Source organism: Stylophora pistillata, chromosome 7 (genome assembly GCF_964205215.1).
Source record: "Stylophora pistillata chromosome 7, jaStyPist1.2, whole genome shotgun sequence".
Classification (NCBI taxonomy): domain Eukaryota; kingdom Metazoa; phylum Cnidaria; class Anthozoa; order Scleractinia; family Pocilloporidae; genus Stylophora; species Stylophora pistillata.
Genome location: NC_142525.1, coordinates 25,673,223 through 25,697,216, shown reverse-complemented (window position 1 = coordinate 25,697,216; position 23,994 = coordinate 25,673,223). Strand labels below are relative to the sequence as shown.

At 39.3% G+C, this 23,994-nt stretch overlaps 4 protein-coding genes across 4 annotated transcripts in view; 3 read left to right on the top strand and 1 right to left on the bottom strand.

The window, feature by feature from the left end:
• LOC111335974 (dynein axonemal heavy chain 2) overlaps nt 1-11,820 on the top strand; it is a 70,221-nt gene extending 58,401 nt beyond the window's left edge. Inside the window, exons 79-97 of the mRNA XM_088728234.1 lie at nt 344-488; nt 584-783; nt 1,275-1,401; nt 1,848-1,933; nt 2,041-2,141; nt 2,516-2,630; nt 3,145-3,235; nt 3,345-3,470; nt 4,213-4,404; nt 4,705-4,968; nt 5,418-5,530; nt 6,156-6,213; nt 7,072-7,163; nt 7,533-7,611; nt 8,045-8,161; nt 8,386-8,535; nt 9,330-9,581; nt 10,185-10,335; nt 11,277-11,820. Coding sequence (XP_088584360.1) covers nt 344-488; nt 584-783; nt 1,275-1,401; nt 1,848-1,933; nt 2,041-2,141; nt 2,516-2,630; nt 3,145-3,235; nt 3,345-3,470; nt 4,213-4,404; nt 4,705-4,968; nt 5,418-5,530; nt 6,156-6,213; nt 7,072-7,163; nt 7,533-7,611; nt 8,045-8,161; nt 8,386-8,535; nt 9,330-9,581; nt 10,185-10,335; nt 11,277-11,431 — 2,614 coding nt within the window. The 3' untranslated portion in view covers nt 11,432-11,820. The remainder of the gene's footprint in view (nt 1-343; nt 489-583; nt 784-1,274; nt 1,402-1,847; nt 1,934-2,040; nt 2,142-2,515; nt 2,631-3,144; nt 3,236-3,344; nt 3,471-4,212; nt 4,405-4,704; nt 4,969-5,417; nt 5,531-6,155; nt 6,214-7,071; nt 7,164-7,532; nt 7,612-8,044; nt 8,162-8,385; nt 8,536-9,329; nt 9,582-10,184; nt 10,336-11,276) is intronic.
• Nucleotides 11,821-12,754: 934 nt separating this feature from the next.
• On the bottom strand, nt 12,755-14,792 carry LOC111336607 (NADH dehydrogenase [ubiquinone] 1 alpha subcomplex subunit 1-like). The gene is made up of 3 exons (XM_088728360.1): nt 14,598-14,792; nt 14,351-14,434; nt 12,755-12,925 (listed from the first exon to the last, which is right to left on the bottom strand). The coding sequence occupies exons 1-3, from the start codon at nt 14,697-14,699 to the stop codon at nt 12,917-12,919; spliced, it is 195 nt and encodes a 64-aa protein (XP_088584486.1). The 5' UTR covers nt 14,700-14,792; the 3' UTR covers nt 12,755-12,916.
• Nucleotides 14,793-14,835: 43 nt separating this feature from the next.
• On the top strand, nt 14,836-17,170 carry LOC111336596 (thiosulfate:glutathione sulfurtransferase). The gene is made up of 3 exons (XM_022942729.2): nt 14,836-15,308; nt 16,436-16,598; nt 16,964-17,170. Exons 1-3 carry the CDS (start codon nt 14,954-14,956, stop codon nt 17,034-17,036), a joined length of 591 nt encoding a protein of 196 aa, XP_022798464.2. The 5' UTR covers nt 14,836-14,953; the 3' UTR covers nt 17,037-17,170.
• A 950-nt stretch (nt 17,171-18,120) lies between these two features.
• LOC111336282 (thiosulfate:glutathione sulfurtransferase) lies at nt 18,121-20,417 on the top strand. Its single transcript, XM_022942339.2, has 3 exons — nt 18,121-18,495; nt 19,046-19,208; nt 19,652-20,417. Exons 1-3 carry the CDS (start codon nt 18,225-18,227, stop codon nt 19,743-19,745), a joined length of 528 nt encoding a protein of 175 aa, XP_022798074.2. The 5' UTR covers nt 18,121-18,224; the 3' UTR covers nt 19,746-20,417.
• The last annotated feature ends 3,577 nt before the right edge of the window (nt 20,418-23,994 follow it).

The window sequence follows — 23,994 nt, the reverse complement described above, 5'->3', positions numbered from 1 at the left end:
GGGTCTAAAATAGCTCAGGAGGGATTGTCTTTTAAACAAGGTCTTTATTAGGTTGTAAGTGTCTTAGTTTGATTCTCTCTTGATCGTAACCAAAGCATTGATTACATGAACGCTTCCAGCATTGCTTTTCCAAGTAGCGTTCACAGAGCGTCTGTCACATGTGAACCCATAGTATTGTGCTAGCTCGTCATAGAACTATGTGTAGCTCAGTGGTAGAGCATCGGAGCGCGGAATCCGAAGGTGTGGGGTTACGCACCTTATGGAAGCTCAGATTTCTTCTTTGTTCCACGATCGCAACAAGACAAATAACATCTTTCTCTATCAATTCATCGCCGTTCCTCAGGTTGTTGCAGACTGCTCAAGGCTCGTTGCTTGATGATGAACAGCTTGTAAACACGCTGAACTCATCAAAAACAACTTCACAGGAGGTAGCTGAACAACTTCAGGTCAGCGAACAAACAGAGATCAAGATTGATGCAGCCAGAGAGGTACTGATATCATTTTCTTTGCTCCCTAACTATTATCTTTTTACTAAAAAAAATAATCGTTTTTTTACACACACGTGCCTGTTGTTCCTCTCCAGGGCTACCGTCCGTGCGCGCAGCGGGCTTCGATTCTCTTCTTCGTTCTGAATGACATGGGCAAGATAGATCCTATGTACCAGTTCTCTCTCGACGCGTACATTGATTTGTTCAACAACTCCATTGAGAAGAGCCAGAGGAGTCCCAATCTGGAGATACGAATTCAGAACCTGAATGACTATCACACCTACGCTGTGTACAAGTAAGTCATTTCGTGAGAGGATACTTAGGCCGATCATAAACATAGAACTTCACTTGAGGCGAACTTGATTGCAATTGGGTCAAACGTCGAACGTTAATCATCGAACCAAATTCAGAGCAGCAAAAACGAATGTTTCGGTCAACGGAATTTCTTATAAAGCAATTCATAATTCACTCAGTCGATCTTCTCGAGTTGTATCCGTCCACAGCATACGGGCAGGGCGAGCAAAAGATTCATGGACTGACTGGCTTATTGATACTTTGAGTAACAGATCGATATAGTAATAAATTTATCGATTGATTGATTGATTGATTGACTGGTTGATTGGATGATTGAATGAATGAAGAGTCGTTCATTGACTGCTCCCGGCGAATTTTTTGTCCTCGTGTGTATAACTGTAATGAGGTTTTCAACAGAATAATAGCTGAAGCTTTTAACCGGTCCCAATGAATTTAGCACCTGAGATGCAGTATATTTTACTCTTTTGTCAGATACACCTGCCGAGGCCTGTTTGAACGCCACAAGCTTCTCTTCTCTTTCCAAATGTGCTCTAAGATTTTGGAAGCTGCGGGCAAACTCAACATAGACGAATACAACTTCTTCCTCAGGGGGGGAGTGGTAAGTCGTAATAAAAGCCTTTTCTCATTATGCTTTCCTTTCCATTTCAAATCGTGCAAAAGGACTGTGGTCATCCACTCTGGGAGTTAGAAGCATATTCAAAAGCAAACTTATTTTTTCTTATAATCCACGAGTCGATATTTCACCAGCTTATTTTCGTAATTCGCTGAAAAATAGCTTTTACAAGCGTCCACATCGCTCATAAAGGCAATCAAAGTCTTTCAAGACAAGATGCTTTCTCTACTATGAATCCCAGAAATTGATAGAACATCAGAAGCTTCAAAATAACAAGAAGTCGCCTTCGATACATTTAGCCTGGATGATCCTAGTTCGCACCAACTGAATAAAATAGTTCCCGGGGGCTCATGGGAACGTTATAAAATGGTTACTCGGGGACCCTAGAGAGGCGAAAACAGTGATAATGATGAATGGTTTGCTGTGTGTAGGTACTAGACAGAGAGGGCCAGATGGATAATCCTTGTACTCAGTGGCTCAACGAGGCATCATGGGATAACATAACTGAGTTGGACAAGTGAGTTCATGGACCAGTTGGAGTCCGAGTTTTGGGATGTTCTCTTTTTGGTAGCCCTTGTTCGACATGTCAACTTATAATCTTCTTGCTCTTTCTTTTGTCATCAGACTGCCAAACTTCCATGGTATTGTGACATCGTTTGAGCAGTATCCCAGAGATTGGAACATCTGGTACACCAGTGCTGAACCAGAAAACACGCCGTTACCCGGTGAGTAAGAGCAAGACTCCTTCAATTGGAAATGTTACTTAACTCCGTTCTTTAATGCATAAGATATTCGGTGACCGAACGATTTACCCTTAAACCCTCAAGATCTCATTATTAATTCTCCTTACTGTCCGCTATACAATTCTTTCGATGTAAGTCCGGAGAATTTGATATTGGATCAACTAATAATTCTCTAACCACGAGAGTACTTTTTCTGGTTTCCGTTTTAAACTTCCTTTTCAGTTCAGAGTATCTCACTGTTTTCTTCAACTAGCTCCATTCACTGTCCGCTAGTTCAGAGTATCTCACTGTTTTCTTCAACTAGCTCCATTCACTGTTTCATTCCTTCTAAAATAATTCAATGTTTTTTTCTTCAGGTGAATGGGAAAACGCGTGTAACGAGCTGCAAAGGATGCTGATCGTTCGATCTCTTCGCCCTGACAGAGTTTCTTTCACTGCCACATCATTTATTGTGAACAATCTAGGCTCCAAGTAAGTTTTTTTATTTTATATTTTTTTGAGAGATTTTACCAGGACTTACACACAAACGTTCCTTGCTCGTGAGGTGAAGCCAATGACAATTGCTTTCTGCTGCTGAGAATTTTCCTCTTTATTCTTAAGCTCCCTTTTCACTGTACAATGCATCGTTCCCGTTGTATATTCTTCCGCGCTACATATTCGTTTTATTCTCTCCGATATATTGTACCTTCCCCGTCTCAATGTTGTTTTCCACACTTTTTCCACGTTCTACTCTTTTTCCTGCTATTAGGTATTCTCGTTGCACTGATTTTCTTGCCATTTATCGATCATCTTTTTATTTTGCTCGTCATGAAATTCTTTGTGCGTAATTGCACTGTTTTTTTTTTCGCCATTCGCCCCCGCCCGTTTATCCCGCCCGCAAAGGTGAGTACTTTGTGCGTCCCTCTCCGAGCTACCCGCATCGTGTACACGGTAACCTTGTGACTTCCTGGTTGTTAAAGAGGCTGTGTTTCTTTGCAAACTTCAGGTTTGTGGAGCCTCCCGTATTAGACATGGCGTCGGTGGTGGAGGATTCATCAACACGAACTCCGCTAATTTTCGTTCTATCCCCTGGAGTGGTGAGTCGTGTTCTTCATGAAAGTAGCTTTGTAACTAAATTCCTTCTTTGAGGTACTCCTTTAAGTTACATTTTTAATGTAACCCAATTCTGTTACATTTGTTTCCTAGGATCCCACCAGTGCTTTGTTACAACTTGCTGAGAACACTGGAATGTCGAGTCGTTTCCATGCCCTCTCTTTAGGCCAAGGCCAGGCACCAATTGCTACGCGAATGATCAAAGAAGGAGTCAAAGATGTAAGTTAACTTCCGCTCCATATAATCAGATATTTATTTACAATCTTCCCTGGGTTCTTAAGAGATGTTAATTGCCTCTAAAGAAAATTTTTCAAATGACCTGCAAAGCCCCCGCTCGCGCAGTCCTATAGAAAACCATAATAATAGCTGACGTGTGTAGGGTCGGATGGGTTGACGTGAGCCGGGGCCCGTTTCTCGAAAGTCCCGGTAACTTAACGGGCCCAAAGCCATGTTTTAAATCAAAATTTAAAGGACGGGAAAGCAGGTTTTGACACCCAAACTAGTCCTTTTTGTTTCTTTCGCTGATACTTTTATTTTGTCATTTTCAAAACTTTTGAAATCCCCATCTTGAATGAAAACAGAACAGCTTTACGGGCCAGTTAAGTTGACGGGACCTTCGAGAAACGGGTCCTCGGTCCGGAAAAACTGACACGGCTCTTTTGCATCTTCCGAGAACGTCAGTGGATTGAAATTTTGGACTTGAAATTAAAATTAAGCAAATGAGAAGACGAGTTGCTTCTCGATGAATTTTGAGTTTCTTGTTCTGACTCGAAGGAAAAAAGGAAACGTTCAGTTACTGTAGAATCGTTTTACAAGTTGTCCAGTGCGGGCCCTTCTTCTGAATGTGAGTATGTCCTATTTAATTTAAAACTTCGAGCCAAATATTTTCCCGTCCGGCCCTCTCATTCAGTCAAAAAGTACATATTATCTATTCTTATCTTGTTTAATATAATTTCTCTAGGGTAACTGGGTGTTCTTGGCCAACTGTCACTTATCGCTGAGTTGGATGCCTCAGCTTGACAAGCTGGTGGAGCAGCTTCAGGTGGAAGAGCCGCACCCTGACTTCAGACTGTGGCTAAGTAGCAGCCCTCATCCAGAATTTCCCATCTCCATCCTACAAGTCGGCATCAAGATGACAACAGAACCTCCTAAGGTTAGTAGTTACGTTTGTGATCAGTCTGCACAGGGAACCCTGGAAAAAAAAATTAACGCGTGATGCAAGTTGATGGGTGTCGTTTCATACTTATCCGTGGATTACTTTAAAGGACAACCAGTCGGAGCTGGGTTGCAATTTTTCTAAGCAGAATAGTAGTATTCGAAAAGCCCTTTTTGGAGGAAAAGCTGCGACAGTTATGATCTTGGAGGTCCGTGCTGTAGACTTAAAACACCCTAATGGAAGCAAGTATTTAGCTTGTTCTCCAAATCTTATCGCTGTTTCATCATCTCTCCACAGGGTCTCAAGGCGAACATGAAGCGACTATACCAGCTGATCACAGATCAACAGTTCGGCCGCTGCCACAAACAGGACAAGTACAAGAAACTGCTGTTCTCGTTGTGTTTCTTCCACAGTGTGTTGTTGGAGCGAAGGAAATTCCTTATGCTTGGGTGGAACATACAGTACGGGTTTAATGACTCTGATTTCGAAGTGTCCGAGAACTTGTTGAGTATTTACCTGGACGAATATGAAGAGACTCCCTGGGACGCCTTGAAATATTTGGTAGGAAAAAATATTTTGTTATAGTTTTGATTAAATCCTGTATTGTGTCATTTTCATCATTTTTTGTCTTGTCATATGATCCTTTCTGTTCCTCTCTCCCCTCCCTTATGCAATGTTAATTTCTGGGATCTTTACTTGCAAACATGCAGCACTCAACGGGGGAGGGGGGAGGTCTCAAAAGCAGGTCAGAAGGTGCCACAGGTAGATTTGTTATATGACGCAAGTATCACTAAAACGCAGTGTCGTGTCGTCGACTATTTTTGTCGCAAATTGTAGCTTGTCAATTTTGGTTAAGACGACTCGTTTCGAAAACCATCTGGTTTGAATACTGCTTGAACTAAAATAAGACAACTTACGGAATTAATTGGGAAAGTAAGTTTGTTCGTTTGGAGGGGAAGTTACTAGATTAATCTGGTGTATGAATGACATGCAAAATTGTTTTGTTTTAGGTGGCAGGTGTCAATTATGGTGGTCACGTGACAGATGATTTTGACAGGCGTTTGCTTCATTCGTACATCAATGAGCAGTTCTGTGACGCAGCCATTCTGACCCCTTACTACAAGTAAGCTGTTGGTTTCACTCTTTCACTCCCAGGATCTCAGTATCAATTTTCTTAACCCTCTGTGACACCTTTCTTTTGATTTTAGCTTTGAAGATATAGTGCTTGCTCTAGGAATCTCCTTTAGCTGATTCCTATCTTTCTTCTTATCACCATTCTGTTTGATCCGGTATGGATATTGTAAGAAGAAATTACTTGTTGGTCGCTTGTGTGAATGAATGGGCTGTAAGGCACACCTTAAAACAGAAAGAACAGAACAAAAAATGTAAACGTAAAGAAATTTGCTGAAAGAAACTCGAAACCTCATGGCTTTGCCTGACGAAAACCTCTTGTTTTCAAATTTCTTTTCTATTTGTTGCCCAGGCTGAAAGTCACTTTTATCACCTCCATAGCCTGCCCTCCCCCTGCCCGCCCGCCCGCCCGCCCGCCCACCGTTCTTTCCAAGACAGTTTCTGCCACATCTTTAAAGGATGTTACGAATTTTGTTATTCCTTTTCATCCTGATACTACTTTATCAAAATTTTCAAATATATTTTGCTTGCTTCTAAAATCACCCTGGTAAAAATGCTATGAATTAAAGCATTTTTTTCTCTCATAACGATTTTGTTATTGTCTTCCAAACCAACAGGCTATCTGCTCTGCCAACCTATTACATTCCGAAAGACGGTCCTCTTTCCACCTACAGGGTAAGATATCCATCGCAAGTTCTTTATTGAGATTTTGGATATGAGAGAAAATTTTACGATTCGCCGTTGAATTTAATACTTTATGAGAAGTCTGTGTGGAAGATGTAAGGATTTTCCTCTTTTGGACTCACAAAGTGAAGTATCCGTTGGCGCCTTTTTCGTCTGTTGTTGAAGTGACTTAGAGCCCAAGGGGAAGATCCTTCCTAATGATAGGCTAATGGTGTGCCGCTATATGGGGTCGAATTTTCAAGCTGGATTGATTATAATTGGGTTGCATTTTCAATAGAGCTTCTAATTTGGAGTCGCAGATCTTTGGTATTCTGGGGGTAAGAAAATTGTAGCAAGTACAGTGTTGTCTATATGGATTAAAATTATGAGCATTCGCGGTTAAAAGGTTGTTACTGCATTACCAAAAGTGACAAATATGAGATCTAATTTGGCCACAGAATAGACTATAATGGGGAAGAAGTTCTGTGACATATCCAGCAAAAATTTACCTAAGTACCCCCTCCCCCCCTCCCTCCCTCCCTCGAGCAAGAGAAGACCTCTGAAAATCCTGCTCTTAACCTTGAGTTTCTTGAAAATAGCACCCACATAACGCCGACGGTATCTGGCTTTGACTGCAACTTGCACAGAAGAAGAAAATCCAATAGTGGACATTAGTAAACTTTTTTAATGGGATGAGGTCAGTGTTTGCAGTACCCTTGCGTCTCGCGATATCAGAAGCTCCCTAGTTCTGAAATGCTATGGCATGGACTATGCAGCGAGACGACCGGTCAGTGATCTGATAGTGCAAAGCATGCGCGTGATCACCGTCCACAACCAATAAGAAACCCTTTTGAAATTGATGTTTTACAGGAATACATTAGCATGTTACCTAATGTTGATCATCCCGAGACGTTTGGTCAACACCCTAATGCTGATATCGCCAGTCAGATCATCGAAACCAGGTAAATGTGACAATTTGGTACTGAGAACACAGAGAGAAGAACTTCTGCGGTGATCTTTTCCACACTCTGAGGAAAATCGCAGTCGTCGTTTCAATGAAAATACGTGTGTAGTGGTTTCACAAACAGCACGTTGTCTTTGTTTTCGAAGAAGAGTATTTTTTGTTTTGTAATTCCATAGTAAATGCTTCGATTGTGTGTTGCTGGTCACAACTTGTTTATTATCCTTTTGTTTATTTTTTATTTTTTATTTGTTGTTTCTCTGTGACTATTTTGACCGACCTGAACATTTTTGCGATCGCAAAAAAATTGATTCAATGTAATGTGTATTTATGATCTTTCTCTCATTAATTTATTGTTGTTGTTTTTTAGGAATCTGTTTGGTACGTTGCTTTCTCTTCAACCCCAGATCCCTTCAGCTGGAGGACAAGGAGAGAGCAGGGAGGAAAAGGTTCGAAGCTTTTCAACGAAAACCTGAATAAAAGAATTGGGAAACAATGAACGATACTTTTGGATTGCTTGGACACATTTAGAGCGCTTCTCAATTGAGTGTCGTAAAACCAAAATCAAAGTAATTATAACGGTCGATCAGAAGAAAGGAAAATACCTTGAAGAACCAATGAGCACTCAAAGTAAAAACAAGCAAATTACCGAAAGCGCAGAAAATGCGGGGGACCAAGTTGTGATTGGTTTTAGTTTTGCATCGGTTTGTTTAAGAGATTTGCGCGAGTTTTTTGGACCAGTTTTGGGGCAAAGTAAAGCAAAACCAAGGCAATTGCGGATAACTTTCGACACTTAATTGAAAGCTGCTCTAACGTGATGTTTGGTCTTGCTGCTGCTTTGGAGATCGTGAGTGTCTAATTACGGTGTCTTTTCTTTCGTAGGTTTTGGAGCTTGCTGCTGACGTACTGAAAAAAGTCCCTGAGGAGATTGACTATGAACAGACCGCGAAAATCATGTCTGACGACCCCTCTCCTCTTAACGTTGTGTTGCTTCAAGAGGTACGAGCAATCATCCACGCTTTTTTTATCTGGCATCTTGTCCACAGGAATACCAATACTCATACTCGCCTCATGTTACGAAAACTGAAATAAGTTTCGTTAGTGCGAGTCACTTAATTCGAGTGCTGGCTGTGCCTTTTCTACCAAAATAAGCACCATTTTGTCGGTTGAATGCCTCCATCTTTGAATCAATGTTGATGTCTTCTTTTTTTTCTCGCCGATAGATTGAACGGTTTAACGCCTTGTTACGAATCATCAGAGCATCCCTTATCGATCTGGAGAAGGGAATCAAGGGTCTCGTGGTCATGTCTTCTGACCTGGAGGAGACGTTTTATTGTATCTACGATGCCAAAGTTCCCCCTATGTGGGGAAAGGTAAACTAGAAATCCTATGAAATTTCATACAGAGTTTTATAATTTTAAATTGAACTTCAAGTAAAAGTGTTAAGATGATAGGCTTAAAGCTAGTTCGTGTTGGATATTTTTGCGTATATACGAGGTGTAACAAATACATTCTATGTGGTCGTGTGTCAGTGGCAGACCCAAACTCTAACCCTGGTGACGTCAAAACGTGGTAAGAACAGAAAAGTGGCACATAACACGCAGCCGAGTGCGTCTCTGATGTTCTCACCACATTTTTACGTCATCTGTGATCTGATATTGAACAGACCCACGGCAACATGGAATCTGTTTTTTGATGAAAAAGCAAAATGGTTTTGTTGATGACGTCATCTACGCGTCTGTTACCCAGTAGATTATAAGTGAGAACCAATCAAATGACGTTTTATAATTCACTTCGTTTTATAAACAAAATTACTTCGTTTCAAAAGATTTTGAATGGTTGAAAAGCCTTCAAACCTGCAAGTGTTAGCATTTAGACGGAGAGGAACTAGCTGGGTGTCAATTTTTTCTTTCTTTTCCAAATAACATTGATAAATTTCATTAGTTTTACGAACTGCTCGATTAGTTGCCTTTCAGCAGGAGGATGAATTAGAATTTTAAGAAGTTATGCGTGAATCACGTCTAGCGATCAGAGCTTCATGATGCCATAAAGCCAAGAATTTTGAATAAAATGATATGAAAATTCAATTTTGTTTTGACTATGTCATATCTTAAGTAGATCCTTTCTAGATGCTAGACAGTAAACATTATGGACACACTTTTGACAGGCTTACCCGTCGAATAAACCGCTGGGTAACTGGACACGTGACCTAGTGCTGCGGGTGGATCAGTTTGCCAAGTGGGCGACCACAGCTCACCAGCCCGTCATATTCTGGATGTCTGGCTTTACATTCCCCACAGGCTTCCTGACCGCGGTCTTACAGACATGCGCACGACAAAACAACGTGTCCGTGGACTCGCTGTCGTGGGAGTTTGTTGTGTCCACAGTGGACGATAGCAACATCACCCAACAGCCCAAGGTGAGTAAACAAAATGTTAACATGTTGGATGATCCCCGTTTTTCAGCGCTATTTCTCCAGCCTCCCACTCGCACCCACGTCGGACCTGTGAGGTTTTTTTAAATTGCTCATTTGATACCATAGTTCTTGCAACTCAAGTTCAGGGTCGCATATTATTACTAGTGAATTGACAAACATCCCACATTGTCACCGACAACAGTGCCTCTCCCAGGTGATTCACACGACACGAAAGACGCTAATTCAGCTTTAAATGATAAAGAAACGTGCATGAAGCTCACGCAGGTTTAGCCCTAGATCGAACAGCCCTGTTCAAAGGAAATATTCCTAACCTTCTTACAGGTAATCTTTGAGTTAAATGTACATCAAAGGCTAAAAAACGAACTAAAAACGATTATTTAATGTCGTGGTAACCTCCATTTTAAGTGGTGTCACACATCAGTCAATAGTGTAGCCACCTTCAGTTTTCATCATACCTTCCTTAATCAAAGGGAGAGCACCTTCTGCGTCAGAAACGCTTTGAAATTTCCCCTTAAGTTTTCTTCACTACAGAGATTCCCTATTGCGCTGCACAATTTCTCAATCAAAGCCTTTTTTTTTTTTCAGGATGGTGTATGGATCCGTGGGCTCTTTTTAGAGGGGGCTGGCTGGGACAAGAAGAATGCGTGCCTCATTGAAGCAGAGCCCATGCAACTCGTTAGCGCCATGCCTACGATTCATTTCAAGCCCGTGGAGAACAAGAAGAAGAGTGGAAAAGGTCTGATACGCCCAACCAAGAGAATATTAGCTGATATTCTCTTGAGTCAACATTTAACATTCAACTTCATCTAAAATGAACATAACCTTCACCTCAACTTTCCGAGAGGCTTAACGAGAGTTGTTTGGTTTCACTGGAACTATAGTTAAACCAATAGTTTAGTTTTATTCATTCGCCACAGGAACTGCAGGAGAAAGGAACAGAACTTTCGTTCCAATTGACACCTAACCCCTTTTTCACCCACCCATCCCACCCCGGGGAGGACATCCATCACACAGTAATCTCGTGTGTGGGAAATTAACGTCTCCTACCCCAACCCTGCAGGAGACGGGACCTCCATTTATCGTCCCTATCCGAGAAGACTAGAAAGTCTAACCATTTGCAGATATTATTACAAAGGCAGTACTTCCTTCTCAGTTAATTAAAGACCCTGAGTGTTGGTCCGGCCGGATTTGAACTCACGACCTCCCGCACAACACTCCGGCGCTCTACCAATTGAGCTAACCGGAAGTGGCCGTTAAGTATAAAGCCTGTTGCTCATTACTCATTTACTACGATTATCACTTGAGTGTGACGCGTTAAAAATTTGGTAACTTGGTTTTTTACTTAAAAACAACGGTGTGGTCACGGGCAACTTTCCTCGTTTCCAAACTTAACCGAATCTTAAGAGCCATGCGTCACTGACTGCCAAACGTGAAAGCTCGCCAACAGAATTCAAACGACACGTTGCCACTGAAAACGGAGCCAGTTGCCTTTGACGACAACACGATTTAGCTACAGAACGTAGTTGTCAAACTTCCGTCGCGCGTCACTTAACAGAAATTTGTAGTAATTGCAATGTCACTTGAAGATTTCTCACGGCTGATAGATTTCACGAAAAAGGAAACAAATTTAAGGCGAATATATTACGACTTTTTAATTTTTTTTTTTTGACGTTATAGGTGTTTACGCATGCCCATGTTATTACTATCCAAACCGAGCGGGAACGTCTGGCCGCGCGTCCTTTGTGGTGGCCGTGGACCTGAAAGCGGGAGCCATGACGTCAGACCACTGGATCAAACGTGGAACTGCGCTTCTGATGAGCCTTGATTACTGAGCAGCGGTTCTTTGTGAAAGTCACATACACGGCATGTGATATGAACATTGCAGGAATAATTTGAAAATAAACCAAAGGAAAAAAAAGCTTTGTGAAGTTAGGAGATGTTACAGTTAAAACAAATAGTGTGGTTTTCCAGTGAAAGTGTCAAATAGTTTCAAACATTACATAAAATTTAATTCGTACTTTTGCTATGACACATCCATGTAGCATTGTTCTGCTCCCACCATCAAATAGTTTAGTTATGAAATAAAAAAACAAACAAAACAACAACGAGAAAGACAATTCAGTTCTCTTGTGATTGTAAACGTTTTCATTTTACGTTTTCCCTCAAAGAGTGGATCTATTTATTAGGTTTAATCCTGCAATAAAAGTATTTTTACATATCATCTCTGCTTATTGAGTGGTACACTTTAAAATAGTTTTTCATAATTGTCTTTATTTGATATGTTTGGAAATTCCTATTGTCACTTAAACTTGTTAGGCTTCAGCTACAGCAGAATCAGCAGGGCACATATAAAGCAATACCATATATCCCCCCCCCCCAACCCACCCATGAGTTGCATATGTACAAACCTTCATATTAAGTAGTCACTTCCATGATTTCCAATGTAAGCCACCATTTGCAATCAGCTCCCAGTGTGCTGACAAGGGGAATTTGATCAACAGTTAAGAGCTTCTTTAATTGGTGATCATTTCCTTTATTCTCCAGGCTCTGGTTGTTCAAAGGGCAGATAACGCTATCCAACAAATAAATCGCTATCCAGCAGATAAGTGTTACCAAAATGTACCGCGCTATCCACGGGATAGAGATTTATCCAGTGTATAGCATTATCCATCCTTCGAACAACCAGGGCCTGATCTTTATGTTCAATTCAGGGGTGATATTGTGAGGAGAAATTAGATGCTAGTCACCCTTAGGGATTAAACATGACATCAAGGCTGAAGAATTATGATCAAAGAGCAATTAGGCCTGCTAGTTGTTATTCTGAGTTGAGTTTTCTGTCAAGCCAGGCCAAGAAGACACATGTATGCCCATAAAAAAATAACAGTCAAGCTTGTTATGATGAAAGAAGTAAACAGAACACCAGAATAGTATAAAATCAATGTTGGCTACAAGGGTAAAATAATAAAAGTGATAAACTTTGTTCACGGTCCTCACTGAGGTCAGAAGAGCAAATTGAACAAGGTGATAGTAAAGTTGGTGAGAACAGTTCCATTTTTCCCCTTGTGATTCTACCAGTGACTTTCCAGTGAATGACACGTAATACTTTGGTAACATTTACAGGTGAATAAATGTAAACATGTATCAACTCAAAGAAATCACACACACAAAAACCTTTTTTTTTATTTACAAGCATTTTTTTAACATTCAGAATTACATGAAACTTGAGAAAGTGATTCACTACTGATGAGTGAAACCACTAAAATATTCCCAACAACAGATTCAAAAGTACACTTTACTGCATGTCTGGTGATACCCATCTACAAAGACTGCAAACAAGAGAAAAAGACAAGATCAATAAATGAACAAATTTGACAGTTTTGCTCCAAGATCAATGAACTTTTACACTATGAACTTTTAAATAATATGGGTTAGTTTATGATACATCAGAGTACAGGTGCAATACTCAAGGCTGTGCTCTAAGGAAAATTGAATGGAGCCCAGTACTCTGAAACTGTGTAATCCAAGGCGCCCAGCATATGCTTTGTATGAAAAAACTAAAATTCCTGAGTCGCCCAAGAGCAAAAGTAAGGCGCCAGGGGCCACCAGGCGCTGCTAGACCACAGTCTTGAATACTTATATCCTATAAAAATAGTATTGTTTTATAAATTTTATAAATTAATTAAATTTTATTAAAATAGTATTAGTTTTATAAATTTGAATTTACTGTAGTATTCTAAGTTGTTAGGCGCTGTTGATCATTGAATGAAAAGAGCGCTCTAGAAGTTATTAAATTAAATCACATTGTACAATTCTGTAACAAAGCTGTGGTCCCACATTTAATCTATTGTTTATGACACTGTTTTCTTTATCAACGAATTGTATGCTTGATGACATGGGGGTGTGTGGAGACCTTTCCATACCCTCTAACAATTAAAGGGGGTAATTTTCTAAAGAAACAGTGGTGCTGCATCGGTGGGGGGTATTTCAAGGTAATTTGGTTTTATCAACTGAATTTATACAGGTTTATGTCGGACTAATTTGATGACCTGCTCCCAGTTGGCTTGTTAGCTCAATTGGTAGAGCGCTACACTAGTATTGCAGAGGTCAGTAGTTCGAATCCCGTACAGGCCTGAATTTTTTCAGGTCTGATTTTTACTATTGCTTAAGTAGTGCCCTTTACTGTGAGGATTGTGCACAAATATGAGTTGATAATGTACATTGGCTACCCTAAAGAGTTTCTAAAGCTGATGTTTCAAGAGTCAGCATTTTGTCAAAGCAAATAGACAAAGGGCTACTCTGAACACCTGTAGTTATTAATAAAGGGGGTAAGTTTCTAAAGATACTGTGGTGCTACATCAGTGGAGGAGTATAACAAGGTTTTTTTCAGTTTTATGAACAAAGTTGTTAATGTAAATTGGCCATCATAACAAGTTTCAAAGCTGACATTTCAAACATTAGCCATTCCTCATTCACTCTGAAGAAGGGCTACCACCTGAAACATCAGCTTTGAAACTCTCTAGAGTGGCCAATTTACATTAGAAACTGATAAAACCAAAATTACCTCTGGTTATAAGATTTGACTATTATCATGTTGGGTATGACATTTCGATATTGCAAGAAGGAACTTGAGGGAGTCCATGGGGGAGTCTATGGTAAAACATAGTGACGGTATGGATGCCCTACCCAACCCCCACTTCTCCCTATCTCAGCAAAATGGGCTGGGGGAGGGGTGAGTTGAAATAAGTTGTCACCTTTTGTCTGAATCTTGAGCCAGTGATCCTCTCATCTCTAGCGAGCAATCTTTCATCAAACCTGTCCACGCTGTATCTACTGGGCTGCAAAGAAAATTTCAAAAAGTTATTTAATTCATCCTTTAAATGACCTGTTCAACAGTTCTCCATCAGTCTTTTGATTATCCCAGACTCAGAGGTAGGCTGGCCAACCATACAGCATACAAATTCGAGTTCAAATATCAAAGGGCTTTTCGTTTATAAATACCTTGCCTTCTTGAAAGAGTCGATCACAAATCTTCATTCCCCAGCCAGTAACAGCTATACACGCTCCAATAATTACAAACGGAGGTAAGCATTCATACCACATGTCGAAAGAGAGTGAATCCCACTTGTTGGAGTGTCTAACGTCAGATACTAGAAAATTTAAGATGGCCGACGAAATGTTGTTACGTCATGAGTCAGTGGAACTCATCGCGGTCACATAACTGGTTACCAGGTTTTCTCCATCAGTCTTTCCAGAGATCATTACGTGCTGAGCTGCAACTATGTCAGCCTTCTCGTATCTTTCTGGCCCTACTTTTGAGCTGTTATCAACGGTCTCTCGGTTAATCTGATGGTGTAATGCTGGCCATCCCTTTGCATAATAAACGAGCAGCTGTTTGGTATCTGTCCATCGTTACAATGACAGCGTTGGCGAGAAAGGTCGGGATTACTGTACGAAGTTGTCTTCCAAAGAACACATGTAGTATTTCTACTACTCGAGTATTTCTGGATCTGGTTGGAATAACAAGGCCTCCGGTAAACGTACAGTGCGCCAAAAGGAACACTTCTACCACGAGTTTAGAGCACTGGACTGATATAAGCATTAAAGAGCTAAGAGCAATGCTGACAGCGCATAATATTCAGTTGTTTGATGTCAGAGAACCCTATGAACTGATGGAGACAGGCAAGATTGCTTGTGCTACAAACATCCCACGTATGTTCATTTTATTTTTATTTTTATTTTAAACAGCTTTATTGGTTTTCAAATTATAAGAGTTAGATAATCTGTTAAGAAAATAAAAGAAAATAAAACTCTCAAATGGACGAGTACGAACGAGACCGAGGGATCCCTGCGAGAAAATACGCTAGTGAATCTAAAAAGTTACACAAATAATATCAGCATGTGAACTTTGAGCGGTGGCAAGCAATCTTTCATTATGAATTTTGTTTTCATTATGACTACTGATAACTAACAAGAGTAGCTTGGCAAGAGGTAAATGTAACTGATTAGTCATTAATTGAATTATCCATTAAGTTCAATAATTTTTTTGTTACTGATCTCATGAAAAAAAAAACAGCAAGATTTCCGTATAGCCCCATACTTCATTATGCATTTAATTCTTGGATAAAGGAAAGCAGATGTAAAACAACAGATTTCCTTTGGGACTACGGCTTTGTTTTTTATTAGTATGGGGTTCTATGGAAATCTTTCCAAATAAACTATTATGCCACCCTCAAGGAAAAAAAAAAACTATTATGCCTCCCTGTTGAGTACTGGACTTACTTCAATGTGCAACCACTCGCTACTCAGTGGTACTTATGGTCTAATACCAGGGTTGTTTCTTGCTAAATCTTATGCCTGGGTGTGATTCTCACACTTGTGGATTGAAAACTCCAATTTTATACTTCAAACTACAGTTATTATCTTCCTTTCCTAACATTTCTTTTTAATACTCACATGCAGGGTACGTGATTTCACAAAATGAGCCAACCATGTCAACAGACTGAAATCTTGACATAGGAAACTGATATGGACACTTGTGTATACTTTTCTTGTAGTTGTTTGTTTCTGGAATTTAAAGAGTTCTGAAATCTTTATTTAAGACAAATACTGTAGTTAGTTTTAAAAGGCTTTACTACATTATTTTAACAGAGTTGGACTCTAGCTTCTCTGAAACTTGGAAACCTTGAGCTGACATACCTTTACTTCACATACTTTTTAAAAAATGTATTGGTTAAAAACAAACTTTGAAAAGTCAATGGAGTTATTTTTGCATTATTAGTTTGTCATAGTATAAGTGATATTGACATGCTCTTTGTTTTGGCACTTGCCTTTTTAAGTGAGAAAAGTTCCTGAGGCCTTTACAATGGATCCTGAAGAATTTGAAGAGGAATACAATGTTAAAAAGCCTGAAAAAAATGATGCCAATATTGTGTTTCACTGCTTGGCTGGAATAAGGAGTAGGGCGGCAATGGATGCAGTTCATCAAATTGGCTACACAAAGTAAGATCATCCTCTACAGAGTAGCATGAAAATCTTGGGTGTTTAAACTCTTTATACCCTAACATTGGTTTTAAATTCTCCACACTGTTCTCTTCACATTTCTTACAATGCTGACAAGGAGAATTTGTCTGATAATCTTGAACATCTTAAGTTGGTGATCATTTCCTTTATCATCATGACTGCCATATTTGATTCAGGGGTGATATATACATGCCACAACTTTACATTTACTCTATTTTCTCTTAAATGCTTTTTTTGCTTGTAGAATGTGGATTTCTAGATAGGTTAAAGAGAGTTTAAGGGGTTTACATGTATCATTTTAGATGATCTATCTGACTGGAAAGTTTTTTTGGTTTTCTTCTCAGGGCAAGGCATTACCCTGGAGGTTATATGGAGTGGACATCGCAAGTTGATAACTCAGAAAAATCCAATGGTTGAACTCAGAAGAAGGATTTCCATTTGTTTAATTTATTTAACACTGGTTCCTGATTGACATTAGTGGTGCATTAGCATGAGTGAATTAAAACTTCTAAAATTTTTTTCTGATTAAAATCATCTGTTTTGTTGTTGTATTACCCATTGTTTTTGGTCAATAAGGCAGAGGAAATTACATATCTCTTGTCGTTAAAAAGGGCTGTGACCAAGAAAAATACAATTGAGAAAGGGAAAGTATACCAAAATTGTTCTGCACTTTACAAGATAATTTATCATGACCTTGTCTCCTAGTTGAGGGGGGCTTTGGGATTTTAGGTTTTGTGGTTTTAACTGATATTTGGATCGGTTTTTTGGTTTTTGGGCCAAAAAGGTTTGGTTTTTCGGTTTTGATGTTCAGGGTGGTTTGCACATTTTACGTGTTTTTGTATTTGGTTTTTGGTTTTCATGAAAACTCCGATGCAGTTTTTGGTTTTTCCTTTTTGACCCCTTTAAAGGTGAGAATGTAGCGGTTTTGTCAGGTTTGCATGCGGTTTTCGGTTTTGCTGCCTTTTTTCGTCAGTTTTTCGGTTTTGGAGGTTTTTTTCTTCGGTTTTGCGATTTCCCAGAGGCCCCAATGCCCCCAACCCTAGTTTAATGGTGAAAATGTGAATTTAATGGTATAAATAGCCATAAAATTCAGATTTTCAACAATTTAGCAGTTTTACTTGTGCTTGTTCATTATGAATACAAACCATGTAAAAATAAATTTCCGTTTCAAAAACCAAACATGCGTCAGTATTCCCGAAGATGCGTGCTGCAAATCACCACCGTTTGCCCAACTGAAACGTGATGATGTGACAGTCGTGACATAACTCACGTTTATGATTGCATTACTTCAAGGATGCGTTGATTAAAACCATGCAATTTAAAAAGTTTTCGAAAAAATAAAATATATTTTTTTTGTTAGGCTATCGGGAAGGAAAAATTAAATATCTTTTGTTCTAGAAGAATGTCAAGTAGCAGTAAATATGGAGCTGTTGTATATACTTTGGTGCGTAGAAGTGGCTTATTCAAGTGTCTCCTGTGACGTCACGTACAAATGATGCAAACGTTTCACTACATGTCACAACCACGGAATCTTCTAAATAAAGTTTGACACTTTGAAAGCATACATTTTGCAGTTACCAGAAAAAAGGAGCAGAACAATTCAAGATGGCATCGCGTGCAGTTGGGAGATTAACGAAATCAATATTTTCACAGAACGTTTTACCTCGCGCTGTTTTGAGTCAGGGACTTTCCTCACATCCTAACGCATCGCCAAGAGATCGTATTTGGTCTTGTAGAAAAGAAACTGATCGAAGTCAGGTCGGCTTGGAGTGTTTAAAAGATATGGTTATAGATGGCGATTTACAACTGTTTGACGTACGAGAACCTCACGAACTTGTTTCACTTGGAAAAATACCGAAGTCTGTAAATATTCCATGTAAGTTGTTTAATGAAGTAACGTGCCAATTTTTTCTCTCTAAGAGTACCGTCCGAACTGTGTTATTTTTCCTGCTGACTTAAAGAAAGGCTGATAGTTTCTAAAGAAACTGTTTGGGGCCGCGTCGGTGGGGGTAACGAAATAATTTGAATATATCAACGAAGTTGAAATGGTAAATTGGCCACCGTTACGATTATAAAAGCTGACGTTTAGAGCGTTAGCCCTTCGTCGGAGCGAATGACGAAGGGCTCTCGCTCTTCGCTCCGACGAAGGGCTAACGCTCGAAACGTCAGCTTTTATAATCGTAACGGTGGCCAATTTACCATTTCAACTTTCAATTTTATATTCAAATTATGACTTAAAGAAAGATTGCCGTTCTCTCTGCAGAGATTAAGAATTAGACAAGAGGCTATGAAAAGCAAGCTCTTTTTCTTCGTAAAGAAACAGCTCCATAATGATGTTGGACCTATTCATCTCTGAATCGTATTGTTTTTCAACGATTTCACGCCGCCATATATTTTTAACAGTGATTGTTATCTGCGAATTTCAGTGGCAGAAATTGTCGAGGCCTTCGGTATGAGTCCATCAGACTTCGAGATAAAATACGGTGTCAGAAAACCTGACGTCAAGGACGAAAACCTCATCTTTCATTGTCAAACGGGTCGGCGAGCAAGGAAGGCCATGGAAAGTGTCAAAGGACTGGGGTTTGAAAAGTACGTGCGCTGTGAAATAATTTGAGAAAAAGTTTGATGTGTCATTGACTTTTTACAGGTGCACTTGGGTAACCTGGGTCCGACTAGGCTGAAAGGAGGTCTCGTTATTTCCTTCCCCCTCCCTCCCTCCCCCTTCCCCCCTCCCCCCCTCCCCACACTTCAATCCGCGCTTATCTATCGTCCCCTCTGACTCCCTCGGTAACCCTTTAACTCAGAAGAAATGTTTTCTTTCCTGATCGCTAGATCAGTCAGACCACACAGCTGTCACGCGATCGCTAACAGGAGTTGTAATGAGTTAGCTCAGTGTAGCCATACCCTCCCCCGTAAGAAGAAACGTTTCTCCTTGGAGGAGAGGGTACGGACGAAACCGTGCTTTTTCACTGTTGTATTTTCTCAACCTCCCGTAAAGATTGCTGCATTATAAAGTTCTTATCGATTTTTAGGGCCAGCCGTCTAGTTGGAGAATGGTCTGAACTCGACTTCTACATCAAAAGGAAGCCTCACAGTACCCCGCGCAAAATTACATTCGAACGCTGATGAATTGAAAAAGGTTTGAATAAAGTAAACATCGCCACTGGAAAAAGAACCGTGTTATCATCAACGAACCAGTGATATTTCATATTTACGATCTAATTTAATCGCTGTTTAAATCATTCTTAAAGTATTTATAATTTGACAAATTTACTTTCACTACTAGTATTTAAACTTACGACAAATTATCTACTTATCATAATTCTCCGATGAAAAAAGTGTCCTATTTATAACTTATCATGACATTGTACTCTTGCCAATATTTGTTTTATTTATCAAAGTTATTATTTGCTATATTTTAACGTAAGTTACGTTTGCAAATTGTAATACAATATTTTATGAGTTGACCGTCGTAAATTAGTATGTTAACGAATAAACTCCGTGCAAAGCGGCCAAGCAATCGAGTTAGTTCGCCGTGGCCTCATAATAGTAACATATTTTGAGTATAATATTACATTGATTCGATTTTGAACGGATTGATTGTCAAGTGATCTGAGACGGTGGAATGCTTGAATGAATACAGTGCAAATTGTAGTAAACTGCCTCCTACTTCATTCTTTTTTAATATTTCGCATATTTAGAAATACTATGTAACTATTGAAATTCTTTCAGATAGTTATATTCATGTAAGATAATGTTATAATTAAAAAAACTGCAACAACCTTGATAATTCTTTAACTGTTTACAACATCCTGTTTTATCTCTTGTGCAAGAATGTCTGGAAAGGTCATTATTATATGGCTTGTCTCACAGGGACTGGGAACTACCAAATTCACGAATTTGATTGGCTGAAATCAATCTTGAAAGCGGTCTAGATTTTCCCATCTAGACCGGCATCTAGACTGGTCTAGAAAAAAAAGTACAAAGAACATAAAAAATTGGCATATAAGACACAGCCATATAATAATAAACATCTTATTAACCGAGCTAGGTTGGTCTGTATGGGAGAATCTTGACCTCGGTCGCTGGTACAGACCTCACTGCGTTTTGGTCTGTACTGGCAACCTTGGTCAAGATTCTCCCATACAGACCTCCCGATCGGTTAATAAGAACTAAGTATTATCTTAACCCTAATTAACTCCCAGAAGTGATTAACTTGTAACCTCTACCCATGATATCCATACATCATCTAGAAAACAGGTAGTGAGAATACTCAAGCTTATCAGTTTGAATAAAGACTGATAGTTTCTAAAGAAACTGTTTGGGGCTGCGTCGGTAGGGGTAACGAAATAATTTGAATATATTAACAAAGTTGAAATGGTAAATTGGCCACTGTTACGATTATAAAAGCTGGCATTTTGAGCGTTAGCCCTTTGTCAGAGCAATTAGGGGAATTGTGGGTTGTGTGTACTTTTAAAGGCAGAAAAAGGAGCTACGTGATTGGTGGGAGCATGGCAACGAGAAAAACATGAATAAATTAGTGGAATGAAAGGGTTTTTCTCGTTGCCATGTTCCCGCCAATCACATAGCTCCTTTTTCTGCCTTTAAAAGCACCCACAACCCACAATTCCCCTATTCGCTCCGACGAAGGGCTAACGCTCGAAACGTCAGCTTTTGTAATCGTATTGGTGGCCAATTTACCATTTCAACTTTGTTGATATATTCAAATTATCAGTTTGAAGTTGTTACCTTGATTGAACACCAAATTCTCGTAACCAATTTACAAGGAAATGTGTAGCAGTTAGAGGGGAGAATTAACAATCAGATCTTGGGAATTAAAGGGTTAAGTTTGACTGATTGAAATACTGCTGAACAATTTGATAAGTCTGCAGTTCCAAAGACTAGATTTTAAGAAAAGAGGTCTTCACAACCATTCCATCATTATAACAGTTAATTAAGTGTGAAATTTTTTCAAATAATTTGCAACTTAGATGTAAGAAAATGAAGAAAAAGATGATTGTCTAGTACTGGTAATTTGATATATCAGAACATAAGGGAAATCAAAATGATGAGTTTTCTTTATTGATACAACAGTTAAAACTGAGACTATCAACTAGTCCTTCGGGACCTGTGTGTCGTCATGTTTTCTTCGTAGCACCCACAATTTTTATTATGTTACTGCTATGGTATGGTAACATGTATAAGGGTCCATGAGCTGGGATATGGGTTGAGATGAGGGCCCAGTTGTCCTAGTTATGGCTGCATTAGGCATGTTGTCAGATTTAAGGGGATAGTTCTTAATAATAGGCTATTGGGGAGTGAATGGGACACATTTTCACAACTGGATTGATCAGAATGGGGTCGCAAATTTTTGGGACTTTGGGAATGAGAAAACTCTTCTAAGTAGGGTTCTAAAAGTGGAAAGATTTATGATTTAAGAAGTTGTATCCATTGGGAGTGCAAAATAGTATTACTTTTGCCAAAAAGTCACTGAGATGTCAGGTCTATAATTGGCCACAAAATGGATTATAATGAGGTAGAGGTTCTGAGAGGCCAGCAACACACATATCCAGCAAATTTTACTCTGAATCTCCTGTCTCCCCCCTCCCATCCCTCAGGAAATTAGCCCTTTTACTCTCATGAGTGACGAAGAAAGAATTTTTCCTTACAAAATTATAACAGTACCAAGCAGATGAGTAATGCAAGTAAAGAAAAAGATCAATTAAGTCGTTAGTAGTTGATCTGATACCAAACTTAAGAATTGTTAACGACAGACAGTAAAGAGAATTACAAATGCGATCTTCAAGAGTGAAAGAGTCAAGTAAGAGCTGTGATGAATTACCATCCCATCAAAGAGGGTGAACAATACCCTTTGCTGCTTCAAAAAACACAAACAATAGCTGGGAATGTGACAAGATAATTTGGTTTTGTCAACTTGGTTGAGTTTCTAAAGCTGATTATTGTTTTGAGAGCTAGTTTATCAGCGCAGACTTAATTTTCATTTTTGCTTAGCCATATTAGAATAGAAGCTATAGCCATGCACATCTATTTCAACACTCAAAAGTAAATGTACCTTGCCTACTTCTACTTATTTGGGGTACAGGATCTCAAAAGGACTTGAAAAGTCAAACAAAAATGAAAATATGACCATTCTACTTGCAAGAGAGTATTTTGCAATTTTTTCTTTCATATAACCATTTTCTAAGACTAGAAAATGAAAGAAATTTAGCATGTGGTTCCTGGAAATAAATGTTTTGCTGATCCTTTCAAAAACTGTGTTTCTTCTGATCATAATTAACCATGTTCTGATGTGGTAGTGATTACGTACAGTTGTGGTACAAAGATGATGTGTAATCTGTTAACCTTCATGAATATTACTCCTCAAATCCAAGTGTTGTTTTGAATTCCTGGGGGTAATCATCACAGCAATTTAGTGATCTCCCTTGGCAAGTGACTGAGGCAAAATTAAAATGTTGGAGATTTAAATTCATTGAAGACAAAACCTCTTTAAGCCCCCACTCCCCTCTCCCCCCTGCCCCCATCCCCATCCCCCATGCTATCTCTCCTAAGACAATAATACATTTATGTTAATTTTTTTCCCATCAAATTAGTCGGTTTGTGGATTTGTGCCGTCGCCTGTTAGACATTCTAATTCTTGGCAAATTGTCAAGCCAAAACACGAAGTATTCCTGTAAACGCTTTGTGCGAAGCGACTTGTCGATCAAAACTAACAGCACGTGTCCTTCGAAGGCCTCTCGTGATCTACTAGACTTGTGTCGAAGAACACAGCTGTCGTTAGATCGAATGTTCATTGTCGTTTTCATCAAACTGCTGACCGATTGTTTGAATTTCTTACATTTCAAGTATAACAGGTTGATCAAAGGGGGTTTAATTTGGTGGCAATCAAAACAACGCTTGCAGCAATATATATTTTACGATTAAGTTACGTACAAGAGTGAACTTACAAATTTAGATAGGTTGCAGAACAGAATGCGAACAAATCAAGCGAAGAATTCGATCAAGTTACGAAAGAAAAACGGATAAGATCAGTTCTCGAGTTTGATTCTAAAAAATAAAAGGTGATGGCGGAATTTCAGTTTTTACTTCACTTTTTGGACACGAAAAGAAATTTAACATCACACAAACCCTTTACAAATAACCCTTTCTCAAGACTAAGAGATGACTGAATTAAACAAGAATTAATAACCTCTGTCTTAATGCAATAAGTGAGAGAAAAAAAAAAGACCCGAGAAAGAAGGAGCTTTGCTACATCATCTTCGATCGAAACCATGCTTTGGAGAATTTAAGAACAAAGGATATTTATGGACCTTACCCCAGAGGAGGATTATGGTATATCCGAGGTCACGTGGTCTCG

Bases quoted from the DNA above. Each gene is read 5' to 3' on its own strand.
- LOC111336607 (XM_088728360.1), bottom strand. From the start codon at position 14,699: ATGTGGTATGAATGCTTACCTCCGTTTGTAATTATTGGAGCGTGTATA. The intron at 14,435-14,597 runs GTATTTATAAAC...TTTTCTTTGCAG, and splicing joins GACTCTTTCAAGAAGGCAAG to CCCAGTAGATACAGCGTGGA.
- LOC111336282 (XM_022942339.2), top strand. From the start codon at position 18,225: ATGGCATCGCGTGCAGTTGGGAGATTAACGAAATCAATATTTTCACAG. The intron at 18,496-19,045 runs GTAAGTTGTTTA...TGCGAATTTCAG, and splicing joins GAAGTCTGTAAATATTCCAT to TGGCAGAAATTGTCGAGGCC. The intron at 19,209-19,651 runs GTACGTGCGCTG...ATCGATTTTTAG, and splicing joins AAAGGACTGGGGTTTGAAAA to GGCCAGCCGTCTAGTTGGAG.
- LOC111336596 (XM_022942729.2), top strand. From the start codon at position 14,954: ATGCTGGCCATCCCTTTGCATAATAAACGAGCAGCTGTTTGGTATCTG. The intron at 15,309-16,435 runs GTATGTTCATTT...TGCCTTTTTAAG, and splicing joins TTGTGCTACAAACATCCCAC to TGAGAAAAGTTCCTGAGGCC. The intron at 16,599-16,963 runs GTAAGATCATCC...TTTTCTTCTCAG, and splicing joins CATCAAATTGGCTACACAAA to GGCAAGGCATTACCCTGGAG.